Here is a 22,702-nt window from a genome sequence, read left to right as displayed (position 1 = left end):
CACAAACCAAACCAAACCCCACCTTTTTCCTCCTTTGTCTTTGTGCCTTACCTCATCTTCTCTCCATTAATGAGCTCAATTGTGAAGTACTTTATTTACAGGAAGACTTTAAGGTGTTCTGAAATACAATTTGTAGGACAGATGCCAAATGTAAATTGTATTCTCTAGGCCTGCATGCATTTGTGATTTTACATGAGCACGCACACATATGTTCAATATCAAAGCAGCAGGTGTTCTCTAAAGTTTTATTGCCATTAGTTAGAAATGACCACATTACTCAACAGTGTCAAAGCCAAGTCTTGTCACAGGGAAGTCTTGCCAGAAAGCCTGATGGTTTCCAGCATTAAACAACCCTGCTTTAGGGTGCTGGCTCTGGCTCTTCCAGATACCTCCAAAACCTAACAGTGATCTACATTTACCCAAAAGAAGCAGTTAACAATTGCATCCTCTGCATGGTATCTCTGCAGCTTTTTAAGCAAAGTGCTGTGTCAAGCACAGTAGCAGCTCTCTGTCACTGGGGCCTCATAAAATACCATGACCTTCATGGCCACCCTATTCCACAGCCTGATCCCCTGTCTTGCACTTTGGACATTAGCTGCTGATGTAGACTCCAGTCAAAATCTTTCCAGGAAAAGATTAATTAGAATTCAAAACAATATTTGTACTATACAGCGCAGAAAAAATCCATCTAAACAACAGTGGCTTATCCATCAGTTTTTAAGGCTGCAAAAGGGTTTTAACTGCACAGATATTCCAATGCACAGTTGATCCTTCTGCAAACCAGCACAGTAAACAACTCCAACACCTTCTCTTCCCCTCTTCATAATCACAGCTAGAAACAGCACGTGCATCCTGGTTTTCTGCTGGATGGAAACAGGGCTGTGCCTCCCATCTTTCTTGAATTCTCCTTGGATCACAAGTTAGTGCTTTTGGAAGAAGGCATCAAAACTGCCTGAGACTCCAGGATGACTGGAGTGATTGCTGGTACACAATATGGCAATTCTTCATGGCTCTGAGCTTCCTGGGACAGGAATGGGCTCTCACTGACATCTTACAAATCACTCCAGAGGGGGTAACAGTCTCTTGTCAACCCAAAGATAAACAACAGTGCTACTTATGGCAGGACAGCAAAGTCTCTGACCTGGGTTATGCTGACAACCAGGTAAGACAATTGCAACAATCCTACTTATCTTTACACATAATGGCATGCAAACTGCATAACCCACCCTTGCTCTTACTGTACTTATACGCATGAAACTACCTCCTTCCAAGTGAAGAATTCATTGTAATACTCAAAATATTTTGTTTGGGCAGGGAGGAATCAGTCTCAGACTGAAAACATTGGCAGAAGTATTTATAACTGCTTCAAAATCTCATTTTTCTGGCCAGGTCTATTTTTTTTCAGTTTTGTTTTTAAATCTTTGCAAGAAGACAGTAATACTCATTGGACCAACACATTATTGATCTCCTATAGAAACAGCAGTTAGTTAGAGTGCTTACTTTCAGCAGTGAAGCAGTACATTAGTTTTATCTTGCTGTAATATTTTTTTTCCATTTCTTCCTCTTTTACATACTCATAGAAGTTTCCTATTCACTACTGAAACACCATATGGTGATAATATATGCTAACACAGGCACAGTGACACAGTCCACAAGCTTGCTATTGAGTAAAAGTTGATAACATAAGGCTGAGAGAATTGTAAGTGCTTCCAAGCCACAATAAGTACGTCACCTAATTGCATTTTACTGTGATGCAAAGAAGTCTGAGTCAAGGAAGGAACTTCCTTACAATGAAACTGTAACAGCCTGGAGTAATTTACAGTTATTTGAAGAGCTATAGCAAGGATCTATCAATTCATGACTTTCAGATACAGGCTGGGTGTGGGTTAGGGCTTTTTTTAGCCTAGGCAGCTTTAATATACAGAAAGAGACAATGCATTTCAGCATCACAGTTATCTCTCAAAAGGTTCCAGACAGGAAGGCAAAAGGCAATCAATAAGAGAAAATATAGACAGAGCCCCTCAAACCATTCACAGATGCCTCTGCCTCTTACTTTAATGAACTAGGTTTTGAACTAGGAACATCTTGGAACAATCCTGAGATATGTTCAGGCTACAAATCTATTGTGTTTATTTACACACTGATAGCAGGGTCTGATGCAGAAACTGCACGGCCAGCTCTCACATGTCTGTAGGGCTCTGGATCCTTACAGGTGGTTCTGCCTGAAATGAGGCCAGGAACAGATCTGCCCTGCCTTTGGACTGGCCATCAAGGGTACTAGGGAGAGGTTCGCCCTCCCTAGAGAGAGGTAGGGCAGACCCTCACAAAAACAAGACAAGTACAGACCAGCAAATGACAACACTATCTCAGAAAGTCACTGATGTCTGCCCAAGGCCCTGTTTTACAATGAGCTGCATGGTCTCTCTGTGCCCAAGTTCTCCATTTGCAGAACAAAAGAATCAAACTTCTTCCTCCTCAGGGCACAATGCATGAAAAGCTGCAAGTGCTCATGCAAACAGGCACCAGTAAACAACGAGGACAAATTTGAGAAGGCCATACTTTAAATGCCAGGGCTTCCCAGTGTGCTTGACCCTCCACCTTTCAGATGTATTTAGAAACTACAACTGCAGAAGGTAGCTGTCCTTCTCTTCTAAAGAGCACAACTCAACAGTAACTCCCATCAGCAGGATCTATGCCTGCCCTGCAATGGTCTCTGGACAGATTCGAGACAATTCAAAGGCATACCAAGGCAATGCCCTCCTCGTTGTGAGCGTAATGCACGGACCACAGAGTCATCACTCCCACTTTGGTGGAAATGGCCTGGGGAATATGTCCAGCACAGGCCACTGTGGGAGCAAAGTCCCAAGTGATGTATTGCCATGCAGGTGTTTCTATAAGTTGCTGTGCTGTTCCCTTGGCTCTGAACTATTTCCTTTCCCTAGCAGAGAGGGAAATGCAGCTGGTTCCTCTTGTGTGCAGAAGAGAAAAACACAACACAAAAGGAACAAAAACCATAGAGAGCAGAGCAAAGGAAGCCTGATTTCCTATGGACTTGTGTCTTGCGTCTTGAGCAGACTCTGACCCTTCCTGTTCTCATTTGTTACCTCTCCTGACTGCCCCTCCTGCTTCCCTTCTCCCCCTAGTATTAGCCTTGGCATTTGTCTGTGTATGTCAGCCAAACAATCCATGTTCCAGGTCAGAGATCCTGCTTACAGCACAGTCTGGAAGAGCAAAAGTTCAGATTGCCTGCAAGACACGCGGCGGACTGGGAGCTCACTGCGCACGTGTGTGGACGGGCCAGCCCACGGGCCACAGCGAGGACACCTCACTGCAGCTCTGCAGGACACGGATCTGAGTCCCTCCTGCCCCTCGCTGCAGCTCCCCGAGACGGATCTGAGTCCCTCTTGCCCGGCACTGAGTTCTTCACACATAAATCCCTCTCTTAGATCCACTTAGTGGTCACAGAATTCAAATCATATATGGGGAGCAGCCAACTGCTGGACACCAATGGGTGCTGATTAGGAAGAATTAATCAACTACGCTTTTAGTTCAAAACTCTCCAACTGTTTCCTTGGCAGGAGCTGGACAGGAGAGTGGCTGTTGCCAGTGTGGGGAAATCACCGCCTTGCGCCAGAGGACTGAGTTAAACTTCCAGCCACACACAGCTGGGAGGAAAAAACTTCCCACTTATGGAGTGCTGGGTAGATCAGAAAGTGATGATACAGGTCTAGGACACCACAACTTTCTGGGTCTGAAGCTTTGAATTCTTGTGGGTTTGCTGGCAAGGCATCACATCAAGAAGTCTGTTGACCGTAAATCACAAAACTGTAGCTGAGTATCAAGCAACACCCTCCCACAGAAGAAACATAAAGGTTTTTATTTCCCCTGCTTGGTTCACTCACTCCAAGGCAGAGATGGATGCAGTTCTCCACACCCAAGACCTCTCTAAATCCTCCTGACAGGGGAGGTTCTCATGTACCTCTCCCCATCCATTCACACGTGCTATGAGAGGAGGATAAATCCATGACAGGGTACTCATGTTGTGACCTCAGCTCCTCTGCTGACCCAGGCACAAACCAAGATATTTGATCTCCCAGTGCCTTGGTTCCTCTCCTGCCCATGAGACAGCCAGTACAGTTCCCTATTTCACAGGGCTGCTGTCATGGTGGTAAATCTGACGCCGCTGAAGCACTCAGATGCATCGACCCATGAAAGAACACAAGCAGAGTCCGTGTCCCAACAAAACACAGGTCTCTGCCCTAGAGGCAGCTGCTCTTCACTGGTTGGACACACGGACAGCTTGTGAAGTGTGTCGGGTCCCTTTGAGAAGAGTGCCAAACCACAGCGAGTGCCAAAAAGCAAGGATGGGGAAATGATGACAGGCTTCCTGAGATGATGGTATACAGTGCCTTGGTCCCGTGGTGGGGAAGAAGATAGAAAACAAAACATAACAATAGGTAGAAGGCCTTGAACAGCTTTAGAGAATAAGAGCCCTGCTCTCAACCACTCACGGCAAAACAATCACAAATGCAGAATGAGAAAAAGATCAAATTATGAGGTACTATTTGCTTTTTATCACTGTTCCCAAAGTAAATGTTTATCTTTATCCGCACACAAATTTGGGATGCCTGCACAGATTTTAAAGTCCAATATATCCAACAGTAGTCGTCATCTAAAGCTGTAGCCAAGCACGTAGGCAGGAAACCCAAATGGATGCAAAAAAAGAGAAAGGCGAAAGAGGAAAAGAAAACCTTACCAATATTACTGTGAACTTGATTATATATCAGAAAAAAGAAACAGCAGGAGTAGTGCTGCTTTATTTTCCCTCTGATGACAGTACAAGAGGAAGAAATAATACCCTGCAAAGGTCATTCTTATCCTGTTCATCTGTGACAAGCTGATAATCTGGGATCTCAGAAAACTTTCTTTAAAAATCTTCACGGACATGCTCTTATCAAAAGGATTAAGGTTTAATACATACCGGCAGATGCAACAGATTCAAGCATCTGCTAATCAGAGCAGAGTCCGTTTGCTGCACGCACTGGCTGGAGCTGAGGAGCACGGGAAGCTTTCCCCTTTATATAAAGACCAAATCCAAACATACATGAAATCATCTCCTGGCTGTGCCCCCCAGCTCACACATAGGTGGCTGAACATCCCTGTGCTGTGTGTTCCCGCCTGCAGACATGTCAGGAACGGCGTGACAGACGTGCGCTGCTCACAGCCAGTGTACCCGTAGGGGTGCTCCTAGAAAGCTTCAACCCTGGGACCATCTCAAGCACCACTCATGCAGGGTGGGAATGTCACTCTGCCTTTGGAGAGGGGAACCACAGGAGGAAGGGGTTCTAGATATAAAGGCTTTGCTTTTTGAGTGCTGGGAGGAACCTACTGAAATTACTCCAGACGGGATGTGTTCTTTTCTACTTTCAGTAACCCACATGGATTTTGCAAACAGCACAAAGCCAGTGTGCTGCAGCCAGAAGCAGGAGAGCAGCTCTCAGAGTTGACCCCATCTTTAAAACAGCCCATGCAATTCCTGATGTCCATGACTATGGTAAAAGTGTCACAGCCCACTGAGAACACCCTAGCCAGCAGCCCTGCAGTGAGCCTGCACAAGTCCTCTGATGCTGCTTACAAGTGTTGGAGCTCACCAGCTCAAGGCCAGCTTGGGCACACCTCTGTGAGACACTGTCATCCCTTTGTGTACACATGAGCCATCCAAGTCAGTAGCAAAATGGCAGCACTGAAAGCCTTCGGGAAAAGCACTATGTAGCACAGAAGCTCTGAAATAGCTGGATGGTCCTACTGAAAGGTTATCAACCCTTTAGGATGGACAGGGGATGCTTCTCAGTTTCAGCAGATGGGCTTATTCCCAATGAACCTCTCTGTCCTACAAGCAAAGAGATTAAAAAGCCCACAAAACCCCAAATGCAAAGACCTCAAGTGAACAAATACACAGAACCCCTTGCAACTGGGAAAGCACTGCCTGGCTACCCTGCTGTGCTGCTGGATTCAGAAACCTCTTTGGCAAAGCTGTGCAGGTGCCCACAGATTAGACATGCTCAGACCAGCAGAAAGAGGCCAGGGAACTTTTATTTACCTCAAATACCACATGTGAAGATGGCAGAAGCTAAGCCATTGACTTCAGCCCATACTGAACATCTGAAACAGCCATATGCCCCCGAGTCCCATAACTGAGGAACCATAAAACTCTCTGTCACATGAATGCTACAGGAGGGAGGAATTAATTCTGAACCCACCACATCAATCTCAATCTGTTTGTACCCCTAAATTTTCTTTTTCAAAAAAAAAGAAAAATATTCCTGACAACAACTGGGATGCTAGCAAATACTCCGTGGACTGCACTTGCAAAATCCTTTCGGTGCGTACCAATGCAAGCAGCCAAGCTCAGGCAAAAACCAGGAACAATGAAAGTGACTCTAAGCCTGGACTAGCAAATTTGCACGGACTGTTTCTAGTACAGATTCAGCAATCTCTTTTTCATAGCCCCAACCAAGAGGAATCATAAGGATCTTTCTCTAAGCTGGGGGAATCTGCTGCTCCTTGCTGAGTAGGAGGCTTTATTCATGGTTGGAGATACAGCTCTGCATAAACAAAGATAAAACACTCAAACTCTTAGCTGTGCATTCCTGACGCAGCTCTAAGTGGGGCACTAAAATTAGAAATTCACATGGAAGAGTCCTCCTAGGAGTCTTCAGCACTCAACATTTTGCCTTGTTCCATGGTTTGCCATCCTACAGCTGATACTGTTCAATCCTGTCCCATCATTCTGAAAGAAAATACATCCATTGCCTTTTCACTGCTTTTATTATCCTCAACTGGTTGTCAGAAAAAGTGATGGAATAACAACCAGCGCTGTCAAACATTTAAATCTCTTTTAAACTCCAGTCATTACAAGACATTATTTCCCAGTATGTTTGGAACATAATGAAAATGTATCACTGATTTTTTAATTTAATCTTCTTTACTTTTTTATTGTTCTGTAGCTCACATTGAGAATAAGATTCTTTTCCTTCAAAATATTGCTCACTTCGGCTGACAGTGTTGGATAGTGGCAGATGTCTAGTACTAGGGGCACTGACAGAGGCAGGGATAGAGGCATGAACCTTCAGGTATCTCGCCTAACTCTGCCTTGATTTTCCCCATCTGTTAGACGAAAAAAAATTTCTTTCTCTTTTCCACTATTCGTACAACCACATCACCTTCAACCCAGACCATGGTTCCACACTGCTACGTGCCATACACATGGGTAGTAAGAGGCAAATCACACTGAAGAGGTTCCCAGGCTACAGAAGAGATTTTGGGAGGAAGCAATGAGGAAACGCTACGTTCAAGGTAATTTAACACAGCGGTGGTATCTGGGAATGACACAGGTCTCCAGAGTGCCAGCCCAGATCCCTCCAGATCAAGCTGCCTCTGAGAACTGTACACAAATAAATTTCATCTTGACCATGATGGGTGGTCAAGCAAGTTTTTTTGCTATTTAAATACATCACAAATATTGGCAACACAGTATTTGCTTTTAAAAAAATATTAAATACCTTCAGACCAGGTACATCTCATTACTTGGTACACCTCCCACAAAGTGCTATTTTGCCAAACAGATATTCTGTTGGAAATTCAGGATAAAACTCAAGAGTTTCAGAAGGTAGGTGTCCAATTCCAGACAAAGCAATCAGCATTCAATACATAATTCACAGCAGGGACAAAAAATCCTGAGCTTACGTGTGCTGCTATTTCCAGTATTTCATTTTCACAGTCTCTGCTGGAAGCCCTTTCTCCAGAGCCACAAAGTTTTCTTGTTTTTCAAAAAATGCAAACATTTATTTTATGGGCTGAAATTTGACTTTTTTTTTTTCTTAAGGTCTTACTGCACTGATCTCTTAAGCAAGGATTTAAGCAGAACAGGTAAAATCTGGGAAAAATACCATTTAAGAGAGGAGCCCCATGACCATAGCATTCACCAGGCCTCTACACAGGGGTTCACACAATTTAGGACTAGCCCCTGTTCCCATCCATGAAAGTTATGCACCTAATGTCTTGTCTTTTACTAATGCCTCCTTTTACTAATGAAAGACACAGTGGGTTCTCTGCCTCTGAACTTTTCAATGCGTTACTGCAATTTAGAAGGTGTGATATGTACACAGAAACACACTGCAGCTACACAAGAGGAGCTCTGTGCTTTACTCATCACACTAGCACTTCCAAGCTTTACCAAGCAGGAGGAAAATATTAATTAGATTTTTTTTCATAATGCATCTGCAGGTCTTCAAACAATACCCAAGGCAAGCTAAATCTCACATGACATTGCAGTCATGGTAATTTTGAGATCATCTTGGTCATCTTCTCCATTTCAATTCATTGTACCAGAGGGCTGGAACTCGTCATGACAGTGAAGGTCACACAGGTCCTTTCTAAAACTTCAGCTCAAGCTGAACCCTTTGAATACAGTCTCTCCTGTCTCACATGACAGAAAAAATCCTCAGATGCTGTTGTGTTGAGGCTAAAGATGATGATTTAGCCTTGTAATTTTCCCTGCTTTTAGAGATGTGCAATTTTGAAAGGTAAAGCCTGCATTTTAATCACTTCTGACTGGTTCTGTGATTCAGAGAGACTTTCACTTGCAAGACATGGACTCAGTCTGGCTCTGAGGTTATAGCGATTGAAAGCTACCCACATGTTATTGATGGTCAATATGAAATAAACTATCAGTGGCTAAAAAACCTCTGCTGCAGGGGGCTCTCTCAACAACTGCCTCAAGATAAAGAGAAGAACTTTCCAAACACGAAGCCTGAGAGAATCTTTCACTTTGAGGTTTAGAGACATTGAGGTTGACTCCTGCTGGGATACCCAACTTGCAGAAGGATCCTCTCCCACCAACCCTGCTGCTATGTGAAGGAAAGGCCTTTTCTGCTCCATAAAGGATCCATGTTGAGAAAATGCTCTTCAAACTCATCACTTCAGAGGAGAGGGCAACACAGCTCTGCAGTACAGCAACATCCCACCTCCTCTGCCCAAGGCATGGGAAGCAGTCATCAGCTACCTTTGCTTTCCAACTCAGCTGCCTTGAGTTAGGCAGGACCATCAGGTACAAGAAGGGCACTGCTGACCACAAGTGTCCAAATTCTCTTCCTGGTCATTTTTAGCTCATGGAAGTGTCCTTGTCACCTATCCAGGACACAAAAAAAATTTTTAGAGTGACATCCAGATAAGCAATGCAGGGATGGTGTAGAGATGCATACTCATCCATGTCCTCAACAGCAGACCTGCTGGCTAAGGGACATTGTCTGGGGTTGGCATTGGCCCACCCATTTTGACAAACATTGAGGACCTTCCAGACCTACTGCAGAGGGCACACATCCCTCTGTGTCAGAGACACTCCTGGTGCAATGTGTCTCTTTGCAATCTTGAACTCATACCAAAGATCAATAGAGCTTCCCTCTGTGTGAATTTATGCCAATGGGCAAAGTATGTTAAATAAACTGCTTGTCATTACCCTGCTATCACTCCTACTCCACTGAGAGAGGACTATGTTACCATTTAGCTTATGTTGCTTTAAAACTGTCTTGAAGATAATATAAAAAAGGAACCTAACGATAAAATTTCTCTTATTCCAGAACAGGAATATTCCCAAGGGCAAGGTATTCCTACAGAATTATTATAATGCTGTAACTGCATAAGCACAACTGAAAATGTCTTCTCTAAAAACAAGTTGTAACTCTATTTTCCTATCTGCAGCCATTAACCCGATAAATTTGGGAAGGTCAGCTAAGGTGTAATCCAATAAATGTGCTGATGTTCTGAGTAAGTACCTTACAATTTGCAGCCTAATCTATTATCCTTCTATAAGACCATCAAATGACTCACCAGTTTTAATACTTAGTACAGATCAAACAAAGGAAAATATCAAAGCTTTACGTTCTAGTTCCACCTTTCAAGGACTTGTTTGAGTACCCTTTAATTACAGCAGATGATACATCCAACTCTGGCATTTTCTTTCTCTAACAGCTCAAGTTAGAAGTTGCTGTAGCTGTACTTTTCACAGGACATCATTATGTTAACCAATAAGTCCTGAAAAGCCTGATAAACTGAACAAAAGAAATTAGGATTTGATCTCAGAGATGGAATTCAGCTTCTTCTGCACACTGGACTGCACAGTGTGTAATGCACCTGGGAGACTCACCATCCTGGGTGAGGAGGGAAAAGTCTGCAGAGCCCCCACCTGAGCTGTGGGCAAAAAGCCATGGGAACGAGCATGTGCCCCAAGCAGCATATGTCATCTTGGAGGCTGACACCCAAACTTGGCCTATGACTTCAAATCTTCCAGAAACTCAAAGGGACCTGCAGAAGTTTGCATCTGAGTGCTGTGATTTTTTTATTTATCTTTTTCAAATGGTAAAGGTGCAAAATAAAAGTGAAAAAACCAACCTATTCACAGAACCCCAGATCCCAAAGGAAGAAGTATCAGGAGGCAGTCGTCAGCAATGTCAGCAAACTGCAAATGCTCAGTAAAGTGGGTACAGAAGTTACTACAAAGATATTGGAGCTGCCCAGGGGCATTGCACAAATCTCTTTCAGTTAACTCTTGCAGTGTTTCGACACTATAAAGCATCTCCCAGTAACAGTGTGCATTTGTGTGTGTTTGGCCCACACGAACAAAATGAACGTGGGTTATTCTGCCTGAGCAGAACTTGTCTCATTTATCGCAACAACAAAAACTCACTGGGAAAAGCACTGAATGGTATCTGGTTTACATTGTTGCTCTTTTTGACTGACTAACCCAAATTAGACTGTTTTTCAAGCACAATTCTGTAATTTTATGCAAAAACTGTGCACATGCTGCTAGAATGAAAGAAGGGTTTAATAGGGAAGTCCCTGCAGAAGGGATGGGAAACTCAGAGTCTCTGTGGCAGATGGACACTTCCAAAAGTGCCCAAATCTGATTTCACTTTGCTTTTGCTCAGTTCACAGACTTAAACGTGTGCAATTCTAAAGAGACTCTGATTACTACTTTAGTTCTGTTCCAAAAGTATCAGTTCTCAGCTACTTAAAAGAAATGCAGTAATGAAAAGAACGAAAAAAGCCACAAACCAAAGAGAAGGCTTATACGGGTGTGCACCCATCACTCACCTATCCCTTTGATACTTTTGACTTTAGGTGTTTTAGTAAGGTTAATACAGCATATATATAGCTGCATACATCCCTACAGACATGTAAGAAATGAGACCAGTCATGAGATTAGGAAGGAATGATGGCACACAACTGGGCACAAACATATCTGGAATGATTTTATAAGATTTTATGAAATCCCAAGAATTGCCCTTTTTTAAAGTGCCACCAGAGTGTCACCACTTCCTCTGATAGATAGATGACATCTCACCAGAACTTAAATAGCTCCACTCAAGCACTACCTAGGATGAGTGACAAAAATTAGCCGAGCCACTGACACCCCAGCAGTCCTCGTCTAGACACAGAAGAGAAGTGTGAATTCCTGTCTGCCTTGCTGGGCTACAGCCACCCTGACAGCTGAGCTATGGTCCAAGCCACTTCATCGCCACTGATTAGATGACAAAAAACAAAAGAAAACAACTTGAGACGCAAATATCTGGATCCTTCTGGCGGCATGACAGATAAAAGTTAACAAAACGGAAAAATGACAAGAAAATAAAAGCATAAAAGTACTTGTGAACTGAGCAGGTTTTAATTCACAAGCTATTGTTGGTTAAAAGTTGAGGAGGATGAAATGCCAATTTTGAAAGTATTTCTCTAACATCTCCGTGGCAATCTAACAATTGGGATCAGAGGCCCTTCACTCAGAGGTGTGGCAGCTTTTGAGCCGGTGCCCCCTCAGAGCAGCTGTGCCCTTCTCCCCATTGACAGCCACATCTGGATGCTATCAGGAGGAACTGGCATGCCTGCTCACAACAAATACCAAGCAGTTAGCAAATTGACTCCAGAAGTCGATGCTGGCCCCTTTCCCACTCTCTGTTTATGCAATGTGCCACTAACCTGTTGAGTCCGAGGTTTGTATGGAGAGCTGCTCTCCAGGTCGGCCAGGATGCTGGTCAGAGAGTCAATTTCTGCATCTAGACTGGACCGCCTCTCTTCAAGCGTCTTGCCACCAGGATTCACCTTAAAGAAGAAAGAAAAGTTCCAGTTATTCAAACCACTTGGCCTGGTACGTGATTTCTTACTCATAAAGCTGCCACCATGCCCAACAATAACTCTCCAGTTTCAGGGACAAACAGGCTGAAATGCTATAGTTCCCTCCAGAACTAGCAGCAAGCCTCCATCTCACAGGGACTTATGCTGCTTTGGGGCTTTTCTTCATGTATTTCCCACAATGGGAAATGTGAATGAAATACACTGTGTTAAACTGACTTGGAGGATTAGAAATTCAGCAATTCGCTGCTGAGGTGAAGAGGCAGAACATCAAGAATACACATCTGGGAAAACAGAGCTGGGGACAGGCTTGGAGAACCTGGATCCCAAGAGCATCTCCTCTGCCATGTCCTCATCTCAGGCAAAGCACAAACAGAAATGAACTGCAAGCCATAGTGGCCAGCCACCAGCCACATGCACCTATTCTTATTCTAAATCAGTTCTTGGTAACTGTGCCTCTCTGATTCAACACTTCTTCACAAATTTCATCTGAAAAATGAGCCCCTTCAAGGAAGAGTGAAAAGGATCAATCCATTTCTAGGAGATTCAAGGTGAAGGGTGTGATTTGCAATAAGCAGTCAGAAAACAGCATAAATAAGGTCCTTGTGAAAAGGCTCCTATGCAGGAAAGCCCAGAGAAAAATGCCAACATGCAGCCAGGACCCTTTCTAATTCCATGCATTTTGCTTTGTCTATGCCCAGCCCCACTTGTACCCAGGCTGGTAGGGACGCTCACTTGGAGGGGAAGAGACATGAATTTTCATCACCACCACCCACCTCAAAAAGTAAAACCCAGGTCTCAGCACCACAGGAGAACATGTGATCCCCAAGCCACTGTTCAACGGCTGTACTGCAAGCCCTGCTAGAATAAGTGTTTTAAAAGAGAACTCATTCACATGCTTTGTTTTTGATCAACTAACCTAGTCCAAAACTTCTGGAAAGGACCTCTGTGCTGTACAGCCCAACCCAACAGCAGTACATCCTGACAGGGCACAAAGGCAGGTACAGATTAGGAAACCCTCCTTAATGTTTTCAGTGCTTTGGAAATTAGGCAGCTCCATCAGGAATGTGAAATTTAAGAAAACCAGTTAAGGATCCCTACAGTGTTGGAAGTAGGTACCAGGAGCCAGCCCCACTGAGCCAGCCCACAATTAGGGCATGCAAAGAAACCAAAGTTCTTGATTCAAGGGAAACATTACATTGAAAGTCTTTTCTCAACATGAGTTAATTTTCTTCTGTCTTTCCATTTTTTACTTATCTGCAAATCCCCCAGAGAGTCTCTCCACGTACGTACAAGCACAGAGCTCAGTGAAGAGCTCATTCAGAGCTTGATGATTTCAACAATAAAAATATTAAAGAATTACCTAACAACTCACCTAATATCAACTGCAAAGCCTGTTCAGACCATACCAGCACCTCCCCACAGACAATCCAGCTCTGTTTGCCTTCACTCTCACCAAGTTATTTCAATTTTCCAAGCCAAAAATTTGCCTTTTCCTTTGGCTCACTGGCTGTTCCAGATAGTTTTTATTTAAATTTCATTTCAGGAGTATTTGATCATTACCTGTTTTACAGAACTCCCCAGTAATCAATCTGACACATAAGTGGCAAGTTGGTCAATGAGAGACAGGCTATGCAAAGTAGACAGGTTGTTAGTTGGCCAAACTTATACGTGCTGAGGCACTCATTAGTTCATAATGATTATTAAATTTTATTGGATTACAATAAATTTGGCTTGACTAACAAGAAAATGGAAGCTCCAATGTGCTTTATGCAAGAACACACCATTTAAAAGGCTGAAAGTCAGGTTAGAAACTACTTAGAAACTCAACTCTTCTTGCCTATTTTTATTATAGAGCCAAAGTCTTTTCATCCAAACTATTGTTCAAAAAAAAAAAAGAAATATTTTTCACAGGAATTACCCCAGACCCCTACTCCTGGATAACTGTAGGCACCTGGATTTTCATAGCTCCAAAAGTACAATTTCCTTTCCACTTCATGGCTCTTGTTTGGTTTTTCTCCATCCTCCAGTAGTTGGCCTATAACTGCCACAGGTTTCCCAGACAGAAAAACTGTGATTGCTCCACTCCAGCACATTTTTAATCTAAGCAGCCAAAAGTCAGCCTGGAAAGGAGAGGAGAGATGCAAAGGGCATCCAAGACCCCAGCATGTGAAGTGATAAATCAAGGGAATGGCAGACCCAGGAATAAACCTGGAGTACACACAGGACCTTCTTGGCACCCTGACCCTGGAGAGAAGGGATGGTGGTAGATGAGAAGATCAGCCAATTTCATTTCTGCTTCTTAGCATTTCTGGGCCATATTATTCCCAGGTTCTCATTCCCCAGAACAATTATGCAATAGCTGACTAGCAAACACTGCAGAACAAGTTGTAAGGTTGTAAAAGTTAAATGTCCTTAGGAAACCTAGAAAAATAAAATAAAATAGAATGAAAACATCTCTATTGATTCAGGGCTCTGTAGAAGATTTACTTATTCAATTAAAACATAATCAACATAGATTAAAAGCCCAGTTCTACAAATGCTGGGGCACAACGCAGTACAAAGGTGCCAACGAATAACACTACCGATATGTGTCAGGGCCTAATGGGACAGGAATGGACTTTGAAGACATTTAAGAAATGGTAATACGTGCAAAGACAGATTCCTGCTTGCTCTCTCTTCCCCATCTCCACAGATCTTGCATCTTCTCTCTCTCCACAGTGTTCCACATTCAGTTGAAGGATTTGGGGAAACAGGAGAAGCATTTGCAACACCAACTTCAGCAAGAGAGGGTTAAGTTATTTCTCTTCCCATGCTCTTTGTCATGACGCTGCTATAAAAAGTTTTATGATATTGTTCTGGAACAAAACCCAAGCACCAGGTCCCAAGGCACAACAGGTTCACACAGACACAGCTCTGCTCCGAGGAACCCAGACTGGTTAAGCTCACAACCTCGCAGATACAAACACCGGAACCAGAAAGAACTGCTAATTCTATTTCTGTCTGGATTTATGGCATTGTTGCAGACATGTCGCTTGTGCACCCCCTCTTTCAGCCAGCAGAAGATGGAAAAATGGGTTTAAAAAGAAAAAGGATGCTATCTTTGGCTCAGTCAACGTGAGTTCGACAAAAAGCAAACATAAGCCAACCCAGTCCAACAAATTACTCACGCCAGAGACCATCCACTCACGTGAACTTCTGCAACGCCTACACTCCTATCCCCTGGCTCAGTCCCTGCTGTGAGTCAAAAGACAGAAAAACAGCAGAGAGCTTCACTGCTTGGCTTGTTTGTTCGCCTCTGAATTCCTGGTGTGCAGCTCAGAGCAGCTGTGATGGTAATCTGCTCCTGAGCCCTGTCAACCGACTCTGCTCTGATGAAAATTTGCTTTACTTTTGCTAATCCTTCCACCCAACACCAGTCAGTGCCACAGGTCCCCCCACACCACCCCAAGGGACATTCATTACAGAACATGCAGTGCAGATGTCAACGCAGGGTCTCAAATTTTGCCTCACTATTCTAAAAGGGTTGTAAGACTATTCACCAAGCTAAAAGACATGAAAAGCACAATGATTTCCCTAGATGTCACCTCTTTCTACAATGCCAGATCACCTATTCTTATCACATTTTGCAGCTTTCAGCAGAGAAACAAGAACACTTCTCATTTATCCAAGCCAGCTCCTTGCAGTGGGCTCAAAGAGAAGAATCTGGTTCCCAGATGTCCTTCCTAGCTCCTGCTCCAAATTCCTTTCCCTACCCAGACCCAGACACCTCTCTTTTATTCTCTGTTTTCCCCTCTCTCTATGCCCTGTTTGCTGCCCTGCAGTGCTGTAGCTCAGGACAGGCATTAGCCCCTGGGACAAGAGATGCAACATGGGATGCCAGCTTGGCCTCTGAGCCTCTACAGTAAATCACGCTGATGCCTGGTGGTGTGGATGTGTCAGAGAAACATGGAGGGTGACTTTGCAGCAGCGACCTGCTGACAAGACATGGACAGTTACAAGTAACTCCAGTGTCCCAGTGTGTATTTTCTACTAAGACAAGGCAATGGCCAAACTCCTGAATACTTTGAGACCATCAGGACTTTGCTCACCACAGTGCAATTTACCGGCATCCATATCCACCATGTCCCCATCCACCTCAGCCCTGCTCCAGTCTCATCTAATGGAGGTTGAGCTGAGCATGTTTCCTGAGCATTGTGACCAGCTCATCCTCTGAGCTGTGTCCCCGGAACACGAGCTGTCATTAGTGGGAAATGTAGTGCTGTTTTATCTGTACAGATACATCCAAGACATCAGAGCTACAGCTAAACAAGCAACCTTCCTCGTAGCATCAGCCTGCTCCACATGCCGTGCTATCACAAGTCACTGATAACTTCATAACTCACAAGTGAAAGACTGCAGATGAACACCATGAAGGTGTCATGAAAGGTCATACCTTGACTCAAAACAAAGCTGGGGGGCTGCAGTACCTTCTGCTCCTGGTTCTTGGTTTTACTGGAAGCCCGAGGTGCTTGGGAGCTCTTGTTGAGCTGCAACACGTCAACACTGTTTGCACTTACACATTCAAGAATGGGGAAAAGCAGGGAGCAGAAAAGCCTTCTGGATCAAAGGAAGGACTAAACTAGTGAAGGGATCAAGTGGAATTTAGAAAAATCAGAGGTTGTGAGCAGGTGTAATACATATGGACTTTTGCCCTGAAAGACTTCATTGTCCTTTCCTCCAGTAAAAGCCAATGAGCCACAGCTGATAAACTCAGTGACCACTGTCTGCTTCCACCAGGCTGCACCCACTGCAGGCGCCTGTCATGCTCTGCAGGCTGTCTGAATCCTGGGGTAGGCACTGAGGTGGTGGAAAGAGCAAACAGAACAGACTCCAAACAAGGAGTGAGCCTCTCCTCATGCTCCATGGCCTTGGGCACTGGGCTTAGACAGAGTCACAGACTGAGCAAGAAGATTGGGGCTCTTTAATTTCCTATTTTAGCTGGGGGCAGGTAAGGGAGAGAGAAGTGTTTGATTTTGATGGTATTCACCACACTTACAAGAAGAGATTGGGAGAAATGTTAACTAGGAAGAAGAAAGAAAGTGATTCAGTCTTGATATACTTCAGGGTAGAGGTTGTGTTTAATTTTTCCTTTTTTTCTCTCTTTCTTTGCTCTTTCTTCGACGATTTCACTGCCGGAGGCAAGGTCCTTTTCAGACATACACCCTTGCTACTTCAGCTCTCTCTCATTCTTCTTTCCAAGGTCACAAAAGCCATCTAAAGCCCAAAAAGACATTGCAGTGGCAAAAAGATGCATCCTGAAGGACATCTATCAGGAAAACGAAGCACCCTGAAGCCTACAGACAAATGCAAACATTTTCTTCCAAATTCCCTAATGTAAATTAATACAGTTCCAAAAGGCTGCACCCCCACACATGCACATGGAGACAAGAGCTGACTGCAGCATTCAGGGCAAAGATGGTCTGAGATGCTTGATTGATGCCTAATCTCCATTCCAGGCACCAAGGAGGGGCTGTAAAAGAAGTCGTGCCCTTCAAAAACAGAAAGATTGAGTCTTTTGAAACAAATCTGAAATGATGGAAGATTTCAGCAGATGTGACCACAGTGATTTCACCAGATGTGATTGTATCAAGGATCTAATAGAAAAGAACTTCCCTGCTGTTCCATCAGGCTAAAGCCAGGCCTGAAATATCCTTTTTAGTCTTTTGATGACATCAAGGATAAAAGCCAAAGGGAAGTTAGGTTTTGATTTATTTTTTCCCCTGCTTTTCTTTTTTTCAGGCACAGAATAGTTTTACCTGGTTTGTGTTGCTGGATATTAGCAGGACCAAAGGAAAACACTTCAAAAGTTTAAAGAGGGCTGTTCAAAGGCACCATTTGGTGTCTCAGATGCTGCTGTCATTTAATCTAGCAACATTTCTACAACTCCAGCCACTTCTGAAGATCTCACTGTAAGGAGGCAGGTGGGCCTACCTGGAACAGAGCTCAAGTGGAGTGGGGGTAATCATCCACTACATTTACTGCCTACGTTTACTGTCCCAAAAAGGGCCAATAAATGTGCCAACTATCTTCCCCTGGTGAAGTTCACACCAGCAGCTGTGTCACTGCAAAATGCAGGAGACACAGTGGGGTAAAGGGAGCTGCGCTCCTCAGGTCCAAGCACAGCTCAGCCAGACCTATGGCATGGGTTTGGCATAGCCACAGTCCCACATTCCATTTTTCCACTCATGGAAAACGCAGATAGCACTGGGTATCCAGATGGAACTAATTTCTGAAGCAACAAGGTACTGTAAAGAACTGCATGGGCTTTCAGTTGGGGCAAATGAACAAGCAGATCATGAAAAGTTTTTTGCTAAGCATTGCTAGGAGACACCTTGCAAAACCTTAACAACTGATTTAAAAACTCACTGGTGTGGAAAGCTTATGAGAAGGGCAAATAATAAAAATATTTTAAAAAATACAGAAAAAGCAAATAACAGAAGAAAGCGTGAAATAGAAGGCATCAGTCTTAAAACAAAGAAAGGGGGGTAGGTGTTTTGTCACACAACATACCACTAAGCTGTGGATCTACTTCTGCTGCAAGATGCTGTGGTTGCTATGAGTTTACATGGATTTCAAAAGCAGCAGGAGCAACACGTGGAAGAAAACTCCACCAAGATACATAATAAATAAAAAATGTTCTGTGCGTCCTCTTCTGCATTTTTCCCTGGCCACTAGTGATCTGATTTGGCTCTACAGACATTCACACAGACCCTCTGCCTGTGTTTTCTATCTGCCCACTGACAACTGCCAGTCACCTCTGCTGGTGGGCACATTCCAGTCTCTGTAGGTAAATAACTGACCATCACCTTAGTGCCAGGGTTTGGACCAACACCTGTAAACCCACTTCTTCCTTCCTTGTAGCAAAAACAACAGAAATCACAGTCAACTGCACGCAGCCTCCTGGGACACATAGATGAAAGACAGCAAAGACTCTGTTGCAGTTATGAATCTGTATGATAATAAAGATTTATATTTCCCTAGAGATTAGTGTGACAGGCACTGCTCACATACAATACCTAGGAAACATCCTTGTCCCAAGAAGCTTACTGTCAACTGGATACCAGCCCTGGGAAGAGAAAGCAGGTAGAGGGGTGGGAGCAAGGTGCTGCAACTGGAGATACAACCAAGATCCCTTCAGGCTACCAAGATAAAGACATTAATGCACTGGGCCAAGCCAGCTCCTTAAAGGACACTTAATTCTCTCTATTTGTCATCCTAGCCCCAACAAAACACACCAGAAGACAACAAACCCCTGTCCAAGACATCCAAGCCCCACCTGCAAGTTCACTGCAGGATGGCCAAAATTTCACATGACCAGAAAGCTGCATCTGAGATGCTGCCATGCCAAGCACTGGCTTGTGGGCCAGTGGTGATCTTCATCACTGTTTAATAAGCCATTACCCTCTGCTTAACTTGAGCAGGGCCCCAAACCAGAAACCAGCATCTCGGCTCTGCTTGGGGGCAGCACGCACAGTGCGAATGCGCAGCAGAGCCCAGGAGTAATTACCCTGCCAGCAGCTCCTAACCCTAACACTGGAGGGAATATTTTGCCACAAACACCCATGGTTTGTCCAGACTTTTCAAGAGGATTTGGCCCTGGAGATTAAGCAGAATAAGCAGAAGCAAAAAAAGGATGGAACTGCATCACAGAAGCTTAGCCAACAGGCTCACTGGCCTGGGACACTCTCTGCTGAAGCACTGGGTAGAAGGACAGCAGCAGACAACTCTGCTGGCTGTGGTGGGACATGGACAACAGACCACGAGGAGATTTGCAACACTTCCTGTCCCATTGCCACCCCCGAGGACAACAGAAGGCAATTATGTGACAGGAGTAAAGAGCTTCTAACCACTGAGTTTTGCCCATGGAAAGAAGTCCTGGAAATGCCAAGGTTAGCTAAATGGGGGTTTTGAAACTGCAGTGCTTCTCTGAGCCTCTGCACTGGAAAAGAGAAGAATGGCAAACGCTGTTCAGTCAACTAGAAGATCTTCGTACTGTGGGCCAGCTAGTATGTGGGGAAGAGGCACTGTAATCCTCAGCACATGAAAGCAACAGGATGGATTTGATAAGGAACAGTCAGGGGATGAAGAGAGAGGAGGAGTCCCACGAGCCAACATCTGCCAGAGCAGCAGACCCGACAGTCCTGAGAGTTTACTTAACATGTCTGATCAAAAGCTTTGGGAGTCTTGTCTGTGTTAAGTGCTACCAGATGCAAAATCAGCAGCAAGATGAGAAGTATATTAATAAACTAAGGAGGCAAGTAAAGTTATTTGAAAACTGAATGGGGAAGATGGGGAGAGAAGGGGGAGAATAAAACCAGTTTATTTTTCCATTAAGGCAATTTAATATTCTCCGGGTGGAGTTACAATCACTCGTCCTTGGGAATTAAATTGAATTAGTGAAACGTTCCTGTTCATCAGTGGAATATACAATATGAAGTGGGATATATTATTTTTTTCTTTATGCTTTCGGCAGGACAGTGCTGCCTCTTTATTCACAGGGCAAGAACAGCTGGCCATGAAATCCTTTTGACCCAGCATGACTTTCACTGACTTAACTAACTTCACAGCAGCAGGGAATATATCCCTTTTCTTTTAATTAATGCAATTACATTAGGACTCATTATTGACAATTATGGTGACTGTTAAAAGTTTCCCCTTTCTTAGCCCACTCTCCCACCAACTTAAAATCTGCTCCAATATCGTCACAAATTAATGTTTAATTAGCCATCAAGCAGAGCTGATGTTCCCTGCAGAGTATTGCTGCTTACAGAAAAACTGAGAAATAGGAGAACATAGCAGATATTTCATCATCTGCCTCCAAGGGGAACCATAACCGAAGAGTAACCAATTACCCCAATACAGTTGCAAAGTTTAATCAATGTAGAAAACAAATAGCTCATTAAGTGTCCAGTGCAATAATGGAAGACCTTCCCACTGAGTCATACAACATGAATGTTACATTTATAGAAGATCCAATGGTGATGTCAATGGTGTTCATCTGCACATCCTGGCCAAGTTGTGATCATCTTTCCTTTTCTGGCATAAGAAAAGAAGTAAGAGGAGGATGCCTCCAACAGCATGGGATGTATCTGACAAGCCATGAATTACACATGCCTATGCACAAGGCAGTCTGTCAAACCCAGCCTCCCCACTCTGGATTTACATCCCATAGGGGAAAACCACACCAAACACTGTCTCCTGCCTGGTGCCAAACCATCCAGGAACAGGGAAAGCACAGAGCTGAAGGTGATTTTACTCCTTTCAACACTTGTGGTGAGTCTGGCGCTGACATATTGTGTCCAGTATGGGAGGCAGCACTGTAAGAACTTGAGAGACGCCCCAGAAAAGCAGAAACAGCTGAAAAGGAGACATGTAGAGAGCTCACTTGGTTTCACCTATGAAGGAGATTGAGTAGCTTGACAGCAATATCTAAACCGCTTCACAGAATGAAAATGCCAGATACCAGGAGACTGTCCAACCTAGCAAACCAGAAAAACATACAGAGGTTGGGAAGTCAAAGCTGGAGAAATTCCATTTAGAAATAACGGAGATATTCATTTATGTGTAATACTGCACATAATTAAATCTTAAAACAAACTTCCAAGATTTCTCCACCTCTTGATGTCTGTGGATCAAGGCTGGATGCCTTTGGTCTCCCTGGGTGACCAGGCAAAGCTTTATGATCTGCGCTTGCAGAAGGGCACAGCTGACAATTTAATGACTCTGCCTGGCCCCCACACCGACAGAGGTGAGAAAGAAACAGCTCTGCCACATCCATAAAGATCTATTGACATCACTTTGTGTTTGCACCACTGTAACTGGGAATTAAATTTACATGAACAAACTCTATCCTACACAAGACTGAATATTGTGACAGTTAAATAAAGAGCTTTTTAAAAGGCACATGTCTCAGGCAATTTTAATCAAAAAGGATAGGTTTTGTTAAAGCTACCAATTTCAGAAAATTAAGGTTGACTAAAACTGTTTTTAAAAACTCCTTTTGGAATTTAATCACATATTGGAAACTCATATGCAGCTGCTTGTGTCACCTGCAAAAAGGCTGTATAAAACACAAGCATATGCTTAATTTTACACGTGTGCTTAAGTTCTATCAACTTTAATGAAGTTTAAGCACGCAGCCAAGTTTCTCTGAATTTGAGAAAGCATTCCTGAGCATGGGCTGTGTAGCTACTAGGAAATCACCACTGAGGAAAAAAAAGTAAAATTAAAATTGGCCAGTCAATTTTCACAGCCTGAGTAAGCACCAGGTCCAGAAATTAAACATATAATAACATACTTCTGAGTTTGTTTGCTTGTTTTGTTGTAATAGGAAGGGGTGAGTGCCAAAATGTTTGCAAGGATTCCCAGTGAACCTGGCAAAATGTCAGCAAAATGGATACATAAAACTACATGAAAGTCAATGGCTTGGGTTCGGCTTCTGCGGAAATGAGTCATGTTAAAATTCTACTATATGTCT

The 22,702-nt window shown here is 43.7% G+C and overlaps 1 protein-coding gene across 6 annotated transcripts in view; it reads right to left on the bottom strand.

Moving 5' to 3' along the window:
• The window catches only part of LPP (LIM domain containing preferred translocation partner in lipoma), a 330,413-nt gene that overhangs the window by 152,881 nt on the left and 154,830 nt on the right, over positions 1-22,702 (bottom strand). For all 6 annotated transcript variants that reach the window (XM_064666206.1, XM_064666205.1, XM_064666203.1 and 3 more), the window contains one exon: positions 12,031-12,153. In XM_064666206.1, the coding sequence (XP_064522276.1) occupies positions 12,031-12,153 (123 nt within the window). The remainder of the gene's footprint in view (positions 1-12,030; positions 12,154-22,702) is intronic.

Source organism: Pseudopipra pipra, chromosome 10 (genome assembly GCF_036250125.1).
Source record: "Pseudopipra pipra isolate bDixPip1 chromosome 10, bDixPip1.hap1, whole genome shotgun sequence".
In the NCBI taxonomy this organism is placed as follows: Eukaryota; Metazoa; Chordata; class Aves; order Passeriformes; family Pipridae; genus Pseudopipra; species Pseudopipra pipra.
Note: the sequence above shows the minus strand (reverse complement) of the source record. Positions and strands in the feature narration are given on the sequence as shown.